This window comes from Xyrauchen texanus, chromosome 39 (genome assembly GCF_025860055.1).
Source record: "Xyrauchen texanus isolate HMW12.3.18 chromosome 39, RBS_HiC_50CHRs, whole genome shotgun sequence".
Classification (NCBI taxonomy): domain Eukaryota; kingdom Metazoa; phylum Chordata; class Actinopteri; order Cypriniformes; family Catostomidae; genus Xyrauchen; species Xyrauchen texanus.
The window spans coordinates 31,891,123-31,910,331 of NC_068314.1; the positions used below are offsets into that span (position 1 = coordinate 31,891,123).

General features: G+C 36.6%; 1 protein-coding gene across 1 annotated transcript; it reads left to right on the plus strand.

Annotated features, from left to right (window-relative positions):
* The first annotated feature begins 12,908 nt into the window (after window positions 1-12,908).
* Window positions 12,909-17,162, plus strand: LOC127632890 (dynein light chain roadblock-type 1-like). Its single transcript, XM_052111712.1, has 4 exons — window positions 12,909-13,042; window positions 13,406-13,477; window positions 14,809-14,976; window positions 16,789-17,162. The coding sequence occupies exons 1-4, from the start codon at window positions 13,036-13,038 to the stop codon at window positions 16,830-16,832; spliced, it is 291 nt and encodes a 96-aa protein (XP_051967672.1). The 5' UTR covers window positions 12,909-13,035; the 3' UTR covers window positions 16,833-17,162.
* The last annotated feature ends 2,047 nt before the right edge of the window (window positions 17,163-19,209 follow it).

Below are 19,209 nucleotides of genomic sequence, written 5' to 3' on the forward strand. Positions count from 1 at the left end.
CACTGATGGTCACATGTATAACTATACACATTATATGGCTAACACTTTAACTTGCATTTTGACATGTACATGAAAACGTGAGTAGGCCTACAGGTAAAATGGGAAGGTTTGGGGTAATTTGACGTTATTTTAAAATATGATGTCAAAAGTCTTAGCCTCACCCACAATATCTATACTATACTAAAGAAATATAAAAAACTTGAGTACCCCACTTTGCCATTTGCCCCACTTTACCTGTATTCACCATAATCACAAAAATGTACCTAAATCTAAATTAACTGGGTTTAAGTCAAAAATATTATTTGACATCACTGAATCAATCTGAATTAATTAGGTTGCACCAACAAAACTAACTTTAAGGGTTAGATCAGGTAGCTCATTAAGGATAGGGTTTTCAAACATTTTAATGCCAAGGACCCCCAAACATTATGATCCCCTTGCAGGGGACCCGTTCCTCTATGTGCATGTATAAAGTCCCATTTGTGAGATAAATAGTAAATGTGATATTATAAAGACAACATGTTGTTTGCCAAATTAATTAATTTCCTTTTATTTTGTCATTGGGTAACACTTAAGATTCCATTTTTTAACATTAGTTAATGCATTAGGCATCATAAACTAACAATGAGCAATATTATGAATATTATGAACTAATTTATTCATAATTAAACATTTAAAATGTATTTATTAATCTTGGTTAATGTTAATTGTCAAACCCAATTGTTCATTGCTAGTTAGTTCATATTGCACTAACTTATGTCAACATATACAACCTTTAATTTAAAAACGTATTAGTAAATGTTGAAATTAACATTAAGATTGACAAATGCTATAAATGTATTGTTTATTGTTATTCATGTTGACAAATGTAGTTAACCAATGTCAACAAATGGAACCTTATTGTTAAGTGTTACATGTCATTGTAATAAAGGAAACAAAGAAAATGAAAATAAATTATTAAAATATAATATCAAAACAATCTTAAAAATATGACTTTGTATTAAGTTGTGAGCATCTTTTTTCTACCTTCTGTTAATGTTAGATGTATAAACCTGAAGAAATACATTTTCAATTTCAAATTGAAATGAGGCCCTGCGATGGACTGGCGACCTGTCCAGGGTGTCCCCCGCCTTTCGCCCAATGTTAGCTGGGATAGGCTCCAGCCCCCCGCGACCCTGTACACAGGATAAGCGGTTGACGATGGATGGATGGATGGATGAATTGAAATGAGAATTTTTATATTCCTCTTAAATTTCCTTGGAAGTGAATATGGACCAAAATTCTGAAGCTCCAAAATCTGCATAAAGGGAGCATAAAAGTAATCCATATGACTCCAGTGCTTAAATATATGTGTTCAGACACAATATGATACCAGTGAGAAACAGATCAATATTTAATTAATTTTAATCTTAAATTCTCCTCTCTGCCCAGTAGGGGTCGGTATGCATTTAGACTGTGAATCACTAAAAGCACACGAAGAATGTGAAAGTGAACGTTAAAGTGGAGATTGACTGAGCAGGTAGGATAATTTATAGAAGAAAAAAAAAGTATCCCATACCTATCATATCGCTTTACAAGACATTGATGTAACCACTGGAGTCGTCTAGAGTATCTCTATGTTGCCCTTACGTGCATTTTGGGGCTTCAAAATTTTGGCACCCATTAACTTGCATTGTATGGACCTACAGAGCTGAGATATTCTTCTAAAAATCATAATTTGTGTTCTACAAAAGAAAGTCATACACACCTGGGATGGCATGAGGGAGAGTAAATGACGAGAACAAAAAGTTTGTTAAAGCTTACGTAAGAGTAAAAGTGACCAATTCTCTCAGAGGCAGCAGTGACTACACATAGATTCATCAGGGTACAGGACATATAAAATATAGGAGTAAGAAAGCATACATTTTCTCATCATCAGATGAAGTGGTGACTGCACATTTTCAGTGTAGACCTGTTCAAATCAGAACAACAGATCAGATTTGCCAACCACTTTATTGCAATGAATAATGAGTGGAAAAAAGCAATGTTGGTGGGTTGGCATTGAAATAGGAGGGCCTGATTGTAACTGTAACGTCTTTTGTTGTTGATCTCTTGGCAGGGAGTAATTCACAATATGGTTTGAATTAAAAACACCCATGCCACCCATATATGTGTAAGTATTTTCTTAGTTTTTTCTCTATTATTTTCTGTGCTTTTGGAACCATAACAGCAAGTAAATTGTATCTAGTTGTTTATAGACTTTCAGTCCTAAAGGTTAGAGCCAATTTGCAAACTCTGGCAAAAATACAATGTGAACTCTCAGAACACGGACTGAAATTTCGACAACATTAGGCAAACAAAGTGTTTCTGTCATAAGGTAACTGATCATCAACCAGTATTTACTTTTACTCTGTTCTTGTTGTTTATACAGATGTTCAAGACCTCACAGCTGTAGCTGTTACTGTATGTCGCTGACACATTTATTTGTTTTTAATACCAAATTATATATTTACTTGAAATAATCATAGAACTTCATGCCAACACACATAACTAGTTACAGTAAAACTAAATACATCAAAACCATCCTGGCATAGGCGATATAGGCAGGCACCCATGGGCGGCAAAGCTCTGGGGCAGCATGATGTATAGGGTAGCCTACCTGATCGATCACACTGCACAGAGCTTGCAAGATTATGATTGGAGAAAGGTGCCCCAAATTGTGCCTTCCCACCCCTGGCTCGCGATGGGTGGAAGGTGCCCCAAGTCGTTCCTGACAGGCTACTCAGCCTAAAATGCTCTAAATGGTTTGGATTATAAATGTTCATAATGCAGTCTTACATTCTGAACAAACATAAGATAACCATAATCAACAGTATAGGTATACCATGACACAGGATCGGTCTTGAGAAAATAAGTATCAACCATGTGAATGCTGGGCAGATTTGACAAAGTCATTGAGGATTTTGTATCAATGAAAACTAGGAGGGGAGTGTTAAATTTTAAATTAGGAATTATGTGTAACACAAGGAGCAATCAGTAAGTATTCTGGAATTTTCTTTATTTATTGACTTAATTGTGCAGTTGTATATAAATAATTTACTTGTTAATATAATTTGCCAAATATATATACAGTATATATATATATATATATATATCAGCAAAAAAGAAACGTCCCTGGCATAGTGAGATCCAGCAATCAGATGATGATTTATTGATGATCTGATGAAAAATCAGATGATGATGTATGCATATATATATATTTTTTATATATATACTTTTTTTTAATTGTATGTGCACTCTATATTGTGTGTATTGTTTACTGTACATTGTATATTATATTGTGTTGTGTAATTATGTGTACATTTGATATGTAACTTGTGTTGTGTAAATCTGTTGTTTATTGTAAATTGGTATATGTCTCGTCACTGTCATGACTGCTATGTTGCTCGGAACACAAGACTTTCACCTACTGTTGCACTTGTGTATATGGTCGTGTGACAATAAAAGTGATTTGATTAGATTTTTATTTGTAGAAGGAATAACACATTTTATTTTATAAAATTATAATAAAGTGAATAAAAGATGAAATAATGATAATAAATGCAATAATACAGAACATTTATATTTGATTATAAAATGTTAAGTAGATATATCTTAAGGATATATATCCAAGGACTAAGTCCTGGAATTAACCTAATAATAATACAATGCCTTGTCTTAGTCTAATGAACAAAGTAAATAAATAAAAAAAATAAAGTACAGATAATGAGATGAGGCCTAAAGCTGGAAATGTTCTGTACAAATGTCGAGGTCATAACTCATTCTTAGCCAGACACTCGTAAATATCACACTCAGCACACTGCACACACACACACACACACACACACACACACACACTCACACACACACACACACACATGTCTGCCATGCATCCTGTGTATGTGCACGGGCTGGCTAGCTGACTACAATGGTGCCTGGCTTGCTTTGCAATCAGCTCTGAGCTCTCATCAGGTCAAAAGGGCAGCTTATCAATATACTAAGTGTCCAATAATATATACAATGCTGCACACAACATCCCAGTTTCCCACGGGAATGTTGGTACAGCAATGCTACAACCATTATAAGGATAGAGAAGAAACATGGAATAGTCTTCTAACGCACACATTGAACATTTGAGGCTTCAGTCTGTAAATCATACATGCATAAGCACAGAAATACAAGGATAGACATATGCAGTGATAATGCCATACAAGCTGGTTACAGGAATGTAAAGTATATGATTATATTCTGCTTATAGTTGAGTACATAAATGTGGAGACATGAATATGCTTGTATAATATCAATAAGCAAAAGTATGAAATATTGATTGACTCTAGCCACTTGCATTAATCCCTTTTTCAGGGGACTGCATTTTAAAGATATTTTGTCAAAATCCAAATAACTTTACAGATCTTTATTGTACTCGAACTGGCATCTCCGCCGTGGGAGGCGGGTGCGCCAACAAAGAGGCTAAGGCTACAGACTCTAGCGTCAGTCGCTAGTGCACCATTTGAGGTCAGGACAGAGAGGTTTACACACTGCACAGCTATCTACCAGCTGGCTCCCGTTACACACACAAACATACCTCAACTCACTGCAAAGGTAAAAAAAAAAAAAAAGAAATGCCAGGATGCACAAAACCAATAGCCCCCACTGGGGGAATGCCAAGCATGACTGAGGGATACCAGCCACCAGCAATGCACCCAGGCAACTACTTGGGGTGTGCTTATATTGCCTTTGCATCGACATGTACCTAATTAGCAGAGGCACAGGTGATGGCAGTGAGTGGAGTTGCACACCAATTAATGAAGGAACAAGAGCTGTGGGTTCAGCTACATATATAAAGGGATTTGACAAACTGGCAAGTGAATTTGAGAATTTGACTTTAATTTAGTTGTCTTTCAACTGTTTTGAAAGCATGAAACTTGGATTAGAGAAATTGGTGTGTAGTCTTTTGAGAAAATGATAAAAATCAAGAAAGAGTTTCAATTTGTTTAGGACAATTACAAAGTGTTCAGATGGTTGAGTTAATTGTTTTGAGAGCAGTGTTATGAGTTTGGAGAAACGTGTAAAATCGATTGAAAAAATAGTACTGTATAAACTGTTAATAATCTCTGGTGTTGCAACAACACTGAAGGACAATGAGATAAGCAGCTGCAAACTGAAGCAACAACTAGTCTGAGAAGTCCACGTAGTCGGACTAAGAGAGCAAAACATGATCATGTGGTTACATTAGCAGCTATGTATAGAAAACCAAAATTAACATGAAAAAAATGAATATTCCTAGATATTGTGGCCACAGAATTTGTAGCATCATGTTGATTACCACAAAAATTAAGAAATTCAAAAGAGTTAATGTAAATGCTTTTATAAAATTGTGCCTTTAAGTCCCATTCACTTCCATTGCAAGAGCCAAACTCAAAATACATTTCTTTGGTAATCAACATTATGCCACAAATGCGATTGATTGAGCTTAACTTGTTTTGAACCCATAAAATTCCTTAAAGTTGACCTTTGCACATAATGGCAAACAAAATCAGCACAAGCATGAATCTTGGGATGTTGTTTCTTTTTTTGCCTGGAAAGACGATAAGAGGGGAAATTTTGAACTGTTTTCAAAAGCTTTTAATAAACATACTTTTGGGGTGTTATAGCCACAGGATCATATTCCCTCACCATGTCAGCAGTCATGGGCAAGAATCGGCAGCCCTACTGGGCAATAGCTGGTGTCCAGTTACACCACAGAGACAGAGAACAGGCAGAGATTTACCCACAATTTCAAAGGGAGCCCATCTCTTAAAATAAGTGTGCAAGCTCTTGTTTTTGTTGATTTTAGTTTTGTGCAAAAAGATGAAGAGATAACATTGCAGTTTGGCCTTTGTTTTAACAGTTATGGTACAGTTAGGGTCTGCAGAAAACAGGTATTAACATGGAATACTCTTTTTGTGTTATTTATGAGTGAATCTGAGATACCAGTCACTGTCTCTGAATGTAAAATTAAAGTATTTATTACATGATGAGGAAATGGTGAAGATGACCAGAAAGCGTCAGACACTGAATTTGCAGGCGTATGAGAAACCCTAGACAAAGCACGCCTCTAAAAGGTTTTTTCTCATGGGGGAAAATGGCTCTGCTCATAGATATCCACATTTTATACCTCAAGAGCGTCACTAATGAGTCTCTGTTTCATGTTAAATACTTGAATGTTATAAAAGAGTGGAAGCCTTGCAGACTCTGTGAATTGAAAGGACATTTGAATCCTTATGTGAACCTACCACATAATGCACAATAGCTGTAGGCATGATTTTTACATTTACATTTGTTCACATTTACATAGGGTTTATGTTTGATTATGAATGCTTTGGATGTGGATTGTTGGAATGTACTTGAGGCCAAGGTATGCCGTTCTAGCTTGATAGACTCTCATAACTCTGGTTGGGAAGGTGTAGTATTGGCATGCTTGCATGGGTAAAAAAGGAAATGACAAGCTTGTACATTGTGGCTCCAACGAGATGAAGAAATCTAACTCGGTCACAAACTGCAAAGATTGCATAACATCTTCGATAATACAGATAATTTGTCAGGTCATATTGCCAGGTTTGAAATGCATATAACATACAGCATCAAACACTGAGTTTTGCTAAGTTGTTGCTCCTTCAGCTGAGATGTTTGCTTTATGTTTCCACCAAATGTGAGGCACCCCCTGCTCTTAAAGCTTCGTGTAACTGCACATATGGAATTACTCAAAGTTTCCATGTGTAAGCTACAAGGGTAAAGCTGACCAAGCAGCAGACATTAAATGGAAAACCTGAGGCAAAGTTTGGAAGGGAAGTAACTTAACTCATAAACCCGCAGTGTGTCTGCTGAGGTCTTTCTACTCTCTTCATAGAACTGTACCATCTTATGTCATGTGTAGTATTAAAATTACATAAATCTTCTGGTTTGAATATATAATTTATACAGTATATATGGTATACTGTAAAAACTAGCCAAAAGAGTTTTTTATTTTATACAGTTTCTTTTTTAACTGTTCAAATACAGAAATTGTGCATCTTGGGAAAATACCGTCACCATATCATACTATTTAAAAAAAAAAAAAACTTCACATACACATTCAATTTGTTCTTGTTCTTATATGCTGTTCTTATTTTAGCTGTTACATATATATATATTGTATAGTGTGAACAAATTGTTTCCTTCTTCTCTATTCTTACTATTTACATTATATTACAGATAGTCTGGGGCAGGACATCCAAATACACTCGTCAAAATTAGTCTGCTATTAGATAATATGGCTTAAATGACTTAAATTAATGTTCCGTGTTCAATACAAGTTAAGCTCAATCGACAGCATTTGTGTCATAATATTGATTGTGACAAAAAATCTTTTTTTTTTACTGGCCTCTCCTTTTCTTAAAAAAGAGAGGCAAAAATCAAGGTTACAGTGAAGCACTTACAATGGAGTGAATCTGGCCAGTCTTTAGAGTGTTTAATGCAGAAATGTGCAGCTTATAATCTTATTAAAGCACTTAATGTTAATTCTGTTAAAATTATAAAATTATTTTTACACTCATATTGTAGGTATTTGTGGCAATGCTTTTGAAACAGTGAGTATTTTAACCTTTATGGATTGACCCCCCATACACTTCCATTGTACTGTAAGTGCCTTACTGTAACCCAGATTTATTTGTATTTTTTTAAGGAGAAAGCAGTCTAAATAATTTTTTGTGATAATCAACATTAAATGCTGTCGATTGAGTTTAACTTTTATCGAGCTTATTTGAGCTTAATTTAATCCGGAATATTATTTAAAATTTGTCATAACCAATGCAGCAATCTATTTTAGAGCTCCTTGGTAGCAATATGTTAAAGCAGGGCTCTAAGGGAGTCATAGCATAACATAAAATAGCACAAAGTAGCTGTAGCAGGGCGGAGGGCGGGTGATTACACACACCCGGTCCCTCATCAGGCTAATTAAGCCTCCGATGGGATAAAGGCCGATGGCGGACTGTGGCGCGAGGAGAGAGAGGTCGTTTACGGACATGTCCGTGGTTGTCTTTTGCTTCAGTTTTATATTAAACTTATATTATCAAGCCGGTTCTCGCCTCCTCCTTTCCATTGAACTGATTACAGTAGCATAAGCATTCTGTGGGCGGTAGTACACTGCCGAGGAGACAAGTGGGCGTTCTTTTTGAATGGATGTCTACTGAGAAGATGCTTCAGTGTGCTGTAATACTGCTTTTGTGAGGAAACAGCTCATCACTTAATTAATTGACCACGTGTTCTAATTTAACAAATCATTTTGGAATGCACTGTGTGAAGATTATTACAATAAAATTGCTGTTTTTTTATAAGAGGAGACACGGGAAATTTTGCGACAGATATGTGTCAGTTTATGGCTCCCTCATTAATTTGTATGGTATCCGCAAATGGTGACTTTACTGTCGTAACATTCTAGTGGCCCGTTTCGCGCTCTCCTATGATCGAGCCGCAGAGGTAAATTAAATTAATCTCGGGGTAAAGGTGCTCTCAGTGACTTTTATTGTTTTTTTTAGTCTTGGATTTACAGTGACACATAGTGGCGTTGATGCATTATCATTCAATGAAGCAATTCAGAAGCCATATGAGAAATTCACTTTACATAGTAAGACATTATTAACTTAACCTACAGTAAGTATCCAATAACAGGGTTGTTCAACCCCGAAAATGTTTTGGTATCCTGGGGGATACAAACATTTAAAAGGCTAGGGAGAGGAGCAATGAGTGAGTCTGTGAAATCTTTGAAAATAATATTAAAAAGGGGGTCCATGCAAATACACATGCGACATTGTATATAAAGTGCATTTTTATATATACATTGTAAAGAAATGTATGGCAGCTGACATTTAGGCAAACACTCCTGTCTTTTCAATGTTATTTTCATGATTTCTACAAGCTATAAAATTGAAAATAAAAGCAATATCTTAAAAAAAAAAATGTTTATGTATTTTGTGGGCAATGTGTTGGAAAATGTTTGCTAATTTTTAGAGTTAAGCGAGTAGTATTTGGATAGTCATGTTATTCTAACATGGCAGCTCCTATAAAATATAAAATCTTTTAAAAGAAGAATCAGAATCCAAACCAGAATGACCATTAATGCCATGTGTGCTCACATACACAAGGAATTTATTTTTGGGTGATAGAAGAAACAAGCAAGTGCACACAGAATATAAAACAAGGTAAGAGTTTAAATAGACATACAAATAATAGGAAATATAACATAGAATGGCATACGTGTGGAAGTGGTAATACATGTGCAAGATAGCTTTATGTACAGTTATTTTATTAAATTTGAGTGAATTTACACATGTACATTACATATTGCACTTTGGGCGTCCGGAAGGCAGTTTAATTGTTCATGTGGTAAATGGCCTGAGGGTAAAAACTGTTCTTGTGCCTGGTTGTCCTGGCGCTCAATGCTCTGTAGCACCGGCCAGAGGGCAACAGTTCAAAAAGTGAGTGGGCAGGGTTTGTGGGGTCCAGAGTGATTCTACCTGCACGTTTCCCTCACTCTGGAGACATACAGGTCTTGGAGGGTGGGCAGGGGAGCACCAGTAATCCTCTCAGCAGACCTGACTGTCCGCTGTAGTTTCCTTCTTTTTGATTTGGTGGCTGAACCAAACTACACAGTTATAGATGTACACAGGACAGACACAATGACGGCTGAGTAGAACTGAATCGGCAGCACCCGTGGCAGGTTGAACTTCCTCAGTAAGTGAAGTACAACCTCTGATGAGCCTTCTTCACAATGGAGTCTATGTGGGTGTCCTAATTCAGGTCCTGAGAGATGGTAGAGTCCAGGAACCTGAATGAATCCACTGTTGCCACAGTGCTGTTCAGGATGGTGAGGGGGGAGATGATAGTCCACTATCATCTCAACTGTTTTGAGCATTTTCAACTCAAGGCAACGTGTTGATAAAAAGCTACTCAAATGTCTGGAGTCTTCATCTCATGTGAGTGCTCATGATTTTATACATGTTTCAAAATTGCATTTAATTTCTTAAAGAGTAAACCTTTTTTAATGAGGAAAAAAGTATTGGGTGCACCTTTAAAACATGAGAGATCCACAAACAAAGCTAGTTCTTTGAGGTTAGAATTGCGCTTTCCTGACGAATGTAGAAATGAGTGAACCGCCTCTTGATATTAGAAGACTAAAGTTAATGTTGACTTATTGGATTACAGGAAAAGGACACTATGAAACTCATCCAATTAAAAAAGTATTGGTAAAATGCTGGGTATATGAGTCAGCTAATCTAAGAATTTTTGAATGGATTGCAGAAAAAGAAGCCCAATCATGTGGAATAATAAATGTAGAAGTGAGCCCCACAGTAGTAGTGTCACCTATTTCACCTTGGCTACTCCCTTTACCATTAGTAGATCTTAATCTGCAAGAAATTATTAATGTTAAAAATAGAGTAATAGCAAAGGATGCAATGGTTAATCAGTATCTAGAGCAGAATTACTACTCAATGTTTACAATTTTCACTGATGGATCTAAAGATCCTGAAACAGGTTGAGCTTCAGCAGCTGTATATGTCCCTCAATTTAAGTTAAAACTGGTAAAAGAGTATCTGACCATGTAGGAGTTTATTCAACAGAGATGGTAGCAATATTATTAGCTATCAGGTGGACGGAGGACACTCGGCCAATAAATGTGGTGATATGCTCAGATTCATTCTATCCCTTATTAGTGGGAGATCCTCAAGACAAGACATTTTATATGACATTCTTTTAAGTATGTATAGAGAGTTTATAAGTTAGCAATTAGGTTGCGTTTCCTGTGGGTTCCAGCACATGTGGGAGTGGATGGAAACGAGGTGGTTGATCAGTTAGCAAAGCAGGCGCTGAAGTTACCAAACTAGATTGCGCAGCATTAAAGCCTAGGGCACCCCCGGGCAGTCAAGGGCCCCTGGGCACTGGCTCCATTAGCCCGGTCGGTAATCCGTCCCTGCTGCTTATGAAAATGAAAGAGTACTTCTGCTGGAAGAAATAAGAGAAATGGGGGTAGGAAATCTTACTCTTAAAACACTACTGCTTAATGACTTGAATCATCATAACGTACAGGTGAAACTCGAAAAATTAGAATATCGTGCAAAAGTTCATTAATTTCAGTAATTCAACTTAAAAGGTGAAACTAATATATTATATAGACTCATTACAAGCAAAGTAAGATATTTCAAGCCTTTATTTTATATAATTTTGATGATTATGGCTTACAGCTTATGAAAACCCCAAATTCAGAATCTCAGAAAATTAGAATATTGTGAAAAGGTTCAGTATTGTAGGCTCAAAGTGTCACAATCTAATCAGCTAAACACCTGCAAAGGGTTCCTGAGCCTTTAAATGGTCTCTCAGTCTGGTTCAGTTGAATTCACAATCATGGGGAAGACTGCTGACCTGACAGTTGTGCAGAAAACCATCATTGACACCCTCCACAAGGAGGGAAAGCCTCAAAAGGTAATTGCAAAAGAAGTTGGATGTCCTGGACATGGGCTTCACAGACGGGTCCTGGACATGGGCTTCAAATGTCAAACGTCTTACCTGGGCTAAAGAAAAAAAGAACTGGTCTGTTGCTCAGTGGTCCAAAGTCCTCTTTTCTGATGAGAGCAAATTTTGCATCTCATTTGGAAACCAAGGTCCCAGAGTCTGGAGGAAGAATGGAGAGGCACACAATCCAAGATGCTTGAAGTCCAGTGTGAAGTTTCCACAGTCTGTGTTGGTTTGGGGAGCCATGTCATCGGGTGGTGTTGGTCCACTGTGCTTTATTAAGTCCAGAGTCAACGCAGCCGTCTACCGGGACATTTTAGAGCACTTCATGCTTCCTTCAGCAGACAAGCTTTATGGAGATGCTGACTTCATTTTCCAGCAGGACTTGGCACCTGCCCACACTGCCAAAAGTACCAAAACCTGGTTCAATGACCATGGTATTACTGTGCTTGATTGGCCAGCAAACTCGCCTGACCTGAACCCCATAGAGAATCTATGGGGCATTGCCAAGAGAAAGATGAGAGACATGAGACCAAACAATGCAGAAGAGCTGAAGGCAACTATTGAAGCATCTTGGTCTTCCATAACATCTCAGCAGTGCCGCAGGCTGATAGCATCCATGCCACGCCGCATTGAGGCAGTAATTAATGCAAAAGGGGCCCAAACCAAGTACTGAGTACATATGCATGACTATACTTTTCAGAGGGCCGCCATTTCTGTATTTAAAATCCTTTTTTTTTATTGATTTCATGTAATATTCTAATTTTCTGAGATTCTGAATTTGGGGTTTTCATAAGCTGTAAGCCATAATCATCAAAATTATATCAAATAAAGGCTTGAAATATCTTACTTTGCTTGTAATGAGTCTATATAATATATTAGTTTCACCTTTTAAGTTGAATTACTGAAATTAATGAACTTTTGCACAATATTCTAATTTTTCGAGTTTCACCTGTATATAATGCATTAATGAGATACTTAAGAAAGGTATAACTGTTTAATAGGATTTAGAAGGTAATAGGAGGTAATAGTCATCTGTATTGCAAAAAAAAAGGATACAAATCACAAGTGACTTATCAAAATATACATAACAATTTTCAAACATAATATGTAAACAAAATACAAGAGTTTTGCCAGGGGAAGCTTATAGGTCATTATAACGAAAAAGACAACCATATGTTGCCAGTTTTAACTGCCTTTTTGTTGTTGGAGCCAGAAATCAAATTAATATAATGTACAAGGTAATAGGGTTTTCTCTCTATCAATGCTCCACACTCCAGCCCAGTAGGTGGCGGGAATGCACCTATCGTTTGCTTGCCAACCGCCATAAAACACCAAAAGAAGAAGAAGAAGAAGAAGAAGAAGAAGAAGAAGAAGAATTGCGCTTGTTTTCTTCCAATCCAGCAGACGGCAGTAAAGGCTAACCATCCTTACACACACTACCATCTTCCATAATCTTCCATAGCAACCAAACACCGACTTTTTTGTAAGATGGCAAGTATATTTCATCTGTGTCACTTGAACAGACTACTGTGTGTGTTTAATTGAAATCTCATGTTTGTTTTCTTGTCAGTTTCGTGGCTTTGTGAGCGGATATTGACTGTGCAGGGCGTTGTCGTGTGTGAGACTTGAGCTTTAGTTAGCTTTCTCCAGCTGCGGCATAGAATTCACATTATAAACAAATGCAAAACATATTATCCTTTGTTAGCAGACAAATATCAGTAGGGATTTCAAAGAGCTGCGATGCAGAAAGGAAGAGGTGCATGCTGATTCTTGATCGGTGACAAACAGTTACACCCACAGTTTTTGTGTATGTGTATTCTTTTTTATTTAATCACCTTTGTGTTTATTTTGCAGGCAGAGGTTGAGGAGACACTTAAGAGGATCCAGAGCCAGAAAGGAGTGCAAGGAATCATCATTGTTAATGCTGAAGGTAGCTGACATTCAGGGTTCTTTTCTTGGTCAACTGGTCTTTGGTGGTGATTGAAGAATGCTGTCAAAATCATGCTCGAAGATAGTCAAATACAATGAATTAATCTATAACATAATTACATTTCAGAGTTACACCGGATATGAGTTATTCTTCATTATCTAAGCATCTGAAACCCCTTTTTTTTTTTTTTTTTTTTTTTTTTTTTGTGATCAACTCTTTATTGTCTTTAGAAATAAAATAACATCCACTCAAACAAACAGACAGGGAAGGGGGAGCAACAGACATATTATTAACAATATAAAAAAATGTTTTACATTAAAGTGAGTAGACCACTTTACTGAGTTGGGACTGTGAAAATGTTTGTTTCCTACTCCGTAATAGATTGTTTTTATTTTCATCAGGCTCTTAATGCATTAAGTATGAATATCTAAAAGCAAACAAGGCCAGTTTATTTCATAATATCATCATTCATATGGAACATCGATTACACAAGAGGAAAGTTGTCGATTTTACAGTCGTTTTAGTGGGAACCCTGCTCCTGGAGGGCCATTGTCCTGCAGAGTTTAGCTCCAACCCTATTCAAACAAACCTGATCAAAGTAATCAAGGTCACCAGGATTGCTTGGGCAAATAAAGGGCAGGTGTGTTTGATTTGGGTTGGAGCTGAACTCTGCAAGACAGTGGCCCTTCAGGAGCAGGGTTACAGGTTTGCATTGTCATGGCAACGAAGTTGTAAAATTAGATAGCCTTACAAAAATCACAGTTTAACATGCAAATGAGCTTTGGGGAAAACATGTGGCAAATTGTCCATTGTTGCCAAAGGTTTGCTGCAGGTTCATCACTACTGGTGAAGAGCTGCAAACATTTGTGGCAAATCACAAGCTCATTTGCATGTGAACATAATGAATGGCAAATTTGCTGCAAAAATCGTTTGTCAGAACTCTAGATTTTTTTGTAAGGGATATAACTTTACTCAGAAAAGGTTATAGTAAGCAATTTTATCACACTAAAATCATGTTTACACGCATATTGTTTACGTCTTGTGGCTACATTTGAAACAGTGAGTATTTCAACGTTTACGGATTGGCCCCATTGACTTACTGTAAGTGCCTCACTGTAACCCAGATTTTTGTTCATAAGTCTTGGAGGCCAAAATCCTTTATATACTTGCTTGTACATTTACAGTGCTATGAAAAGATTTTCATTGCTGTCAAAACCTTGACACTCTAATTCCATATTTTTAGTGTTTAATTGGAAGCAAGAAAAAAAAAAGACTTTGTCTTATTCTTCTTTTGTCCCTCTGGGTGTTTCCTGTGCTCTCTCTTTCAATAGGCATCCCTGTCAAAAGCACCCTTGATAACTTGAGCACTGTACAATATGCTGCCCATATCCAGCAGCTGCTAATGAAGGCACGGAGCATGGTGAGAGACATTGACCCTCAGAACGACCTCACTTTTCTCAGGGTTCGTTCAAAGAAGAATGAGATCATGATTGCTCCAGGTAAACAGAAGTGAACTTATGATCATATAATGCTCATATCCAGCTAACTATTAGGTTTGTGGTAATGTTACAACAAATAGCTCATATAAATGCATTACTGTGACTATAATACATGTGAAGCTAATGCTTAGTTTTTAGCTGACAGTGTTTGGTTATTTACATTGTTCATCTTGAAGTTAGTAAATTATTAGTGTTCTCTTGTTGTACAGCAGGATAAGACAGATATTCTTATTTTAAGTCCAACTGCTGCCAAGAAAATTATAATTCTTTTATCATTTAGGCAGCCTCATGCCGTCTCAAACTCGTATGACTTCTTTCTTATGCTGAATATAAATAAATATATTTTTAAGGCTGTATGAAGTGTTTTTGTCTATACTATGTAAATCAGTAGGGACCAAAACTTTTAAGTGCCAAAAAGGAAACAAAGGCAGCATAAAAGTAATCCATAAAACTAAAGTGTCTATAAAAATATAACTATGAAACATAAAACTATCCAACCCTTTGTTATCTTGGCTGTGTGCTTGGGGTCATTGTCCTGTTGGAATATGAACCTTCGCCCCAGTCTGAGATCCAGAGTGCTCTGGAGCAGGTTTTCATCAAAGATGTCTCTGTACATTGCCTACATGCTGCATTCATCTTTCCCTCGATCCTGACTAGTCTCCCAGTTCCTGCCGCTGAAAACATCCCCACAGCATGATGCTGCCACCACCATGCTTCACTGTAGGGATGTATTGGCCAGGTGATGAGCAGTGCCTGGTTTCCTCCAGATATGCCGCTTGCCATTCAAGCCAACAAGTTCAATCTTTGTTTCTCATGGTCTGAGAGTCCTTCAGGTGTCTTTTGGGAAACTCCAGGCAGGCTCTCATGTGCCTTTTACTGAGGAGTGGCTACCGTCTGGCCACTCTACCATACAGGCCTGATTGGTGGAGTGCTGCAGAGATGGTTGTTCTACTGGAAGGTTCTCCTCTCTCCACAGAGAAATGCTGGAGCTCTGTCAGAGTGACCATCGGGTTCTTGGACACCTCCCTGACTAAGGCCCTTCTCCCCCGATCGCTCAGTTTGGCCGGGCGGCCAGCTCTAGGAAGAGTCCTGGTGGTTCCAAACTTCCATTTACGGATGATGGAGGCCACTGTTCTCATTGGGACCACCAATGCTGCAAAATGAGGCATTGGTGCACGCCGAGACAGGAGGCATGTCTCGGAGGTCTACAGACAATTCCTTGGACTTCATGGCTTGGTTTGTGCTCTGACATGCACTGTTAACTGTGGGATCTTATATAGACAGGTGTGTGCCTTTCCAAATCATGTCCAATCAACTGAATTTACCACAGGTGGACTCCAATCTAGTTGGATAAACATCTCAAGGATGATCAGTGGAAACAGGATGCACCTGAGCTCAATTTTGAGTGTCATGGCAAAGGCTGTGAATACTTATGTACATGTGATTTATTTTTTTTATTTTATTTTTTTTTAAAGAAATTTGCAAAGATTTCAAACAAACTTCTTTCATGTTGTCATTATGGGGTATTGTTTGTAGAATTGAGGAAAATAATTAATTTAATCAATTTTGGATTTAGGCTGTATCGTAACAAAATGTGGGAAAAGTGAAGCACTGTAAATAATTTCCGGATGCACTGTAACTAATATTGGCATTATATTAATTAATTCTCTGTTATACCATAATTATGTGAACAGCTGCTTTGAAACAATGCCTGTTGTGAAAATACAAATAAATTTGACTTGAAATTTGACTTACTATGAATTATAATAACCTTAAATTTTAAATGTATTTAATTCTGTTCTCTCTCTGCAGACAAGGACTATTTCCTGATTGTCATTCAGAATCCTACAGAGTAGAACTAAATCATCATAATACTGTTTCCATAGTAATGTCTTTTTAATTAATTGCCAAAAGTGTTTTGCTTTTCATATATTCCAGAAAAGTGTATGTTGTAACATGGTTACTAGAAAGTAAAATCAGTGGATGAATTTTGTTTACTGTATTAGTTCCATCTTTAATATTATTCTCTTTGTAATGCTCTTGTTTATCATAACAATAATGTTTTTTTCTTAATTTATTGTTCTTTCATATTCTCCCTGCAAAGTTGTTCATCATGTATATGCTTCATTGTGACACTATGAAATGCCTTAACTACTTGTGTGTGCAAGAATGGACAATAAAAAAGTGAAGCATTTCATTATTTATTTATTGGCTGTGTATTTTATATAGAATGGAAATATGAAGTCTCTCCAAGTACACAAAGTATAGATAACATGGAAATAGAATGTCTGTAACATAAGCCTACTGACTAATGTTGCACCATATCTATAGACAACAGAATCTACAATCTTGGTGTCTTTTGATGATTTACTTCTTACATGTATTTAAAATGACATGATAACTTTTTACATAATCTTTCGTGATCAGCACTGGAATGAGAATGAGCAAAGATTACATTGTTGTTACTGTAAATGCTGTTTCATTAGACCATTAGTTAATTTGCATTCAAATAATTAGAAATGTTTTGGAACATGGAACTTAAGTTCATGGATTTCCCGGCCCCGTTTATTTCTGTCTGTCTACGTACATATTTTGGGGTCCAAAGTTGTTGACACATTAAAGCCTTTTTTCTATGGATGCACCGATGTATCAGCCAAACATCAGTATCGGCCGATATTCGCCTTGTTGACTGACATCGGGCTATCGGCAAATACGATGTCATTCACCAATGGCAGTGGCCGATGTTTATCTGTTTATGTCTTGGTTATTTGCGGTCGACTTGGACAACAGTTCCCTACCCAGCTGCAGTTTCGGAGAAGATCCAACAAGTGGTACTATAATACCACCCACAGCCACTTGCTGGACACGACTCTGGCATGGGGCAATGGATGCCGGTGTGCAGGTGTGGTTTGTTTTCAAATAAGTGCAAGAAAATGTCGGTAGTGTGGGAGTATTTTACTGTCAGGTCTGTGATTTACCGGTAGTGAAAAATTCTGCTGTATAGCAGGCTAAAAAGGCTCTTGGAAAAGTAATTTTTCCACATAAAGAATCTTTGTTATTTGAAAGAAGGTTATATTAAATGTTGTTTCATAAATTTGTATGAATTAATTTGTGCTCATTCAAAGATAGTGTGATGCAGGGCTGAAAGACTTAAAAACAGCTCATTTATATTTTATAATGCAGATTTCTTTGTTTCACTGGCACAATTGGGGAATTAAATAACAGCATGGCTATCGGCCCAGAATTGCACAATCGGTGCATCCCTACTTTTTTCTTTTTCGTTCAACAGAGCGTGCCAGGGTTTTGAAAACTGCATTGTGGTCAACATTTAACATCTCATAAAAATGTATATTATATTGTGTTACAATATATTTATTTAAACTAATATTTTCACTTGGAGTATTCTGGCAATACTACAATCCACAACAATAAATAAATGTGTTAAATTAGAAAGCATTATAGAAGCTTTTGGAAGATGTATATTCTTACTATTTTCTATTATTGGAAGCACACACACACAGCCATGTATAGAATATATGATAGAATACAGTTACAACATTTCTGAAGATCTTACAAATGGACTTTATGTTTTATGTCCTGACCATATGTTCTGCCCCGTTAACCCTTGTTAACCCTCTAAGAGGTCCTTAGAGTACAAAAATGTCCACGTCAAATAACTGCCATAATAAATGATATTTTAATATAATTTTCACTTTTAATGTACTTTTTTTTAGCAAACACCAGTCCTAATCATAACTACCAAATATTCATTCATTTTCATGGTTTTAACCATTTGTTTACATAATGCCACTGTTATTTTAATGAAAAACAAAAAATGAATTATTTTATGTATACTCTTTTTTTTTTTTTTTTTTTTTTTTTTTAAATATTATTGTTATCACAGTCTGGGATATGTCAATGATTAGCATTGATTTTGATGCATGATTTTTTTTTTTGTGCAGTGTCAGATTAAAAACAAAAAGCCCACATCAAAAAACTGCCATAAAAATATTATTGATTAATATTATTTTCCACTTTAACTAACATCAGTCCTGATCAAAACTACCAAATATGCATTCATTTCCAGGATTATAACCCTTTAAATGCCAGTTTGTTTTCATAATACCACTGTTGTTTTTTACTCGCGCGCACACACACACATTTCTCAATACAAACATGCATAACACACTTTGACATCCATAGCAACACATCCACACAATTTTAGCTGCATAA

Coding starts and splice junctions, on each gene's coding strand:
- LOC127632890 (XM_052111712.1), top strand. Junction 13,478..14,808: donor CATCATTGTTAATGCTGAAG/GTAGCTGACATT, acceptor CTCTTTCAATAG/GCATCCCTGTCAAAAGCACC. Junction 14,977..16,788: donor TGAGATCATGATTGCTCCAG/GTAAACAGAAGT, acceptor CTCTCTCTGCAG/ACAAGGACTATTTCCTGATT.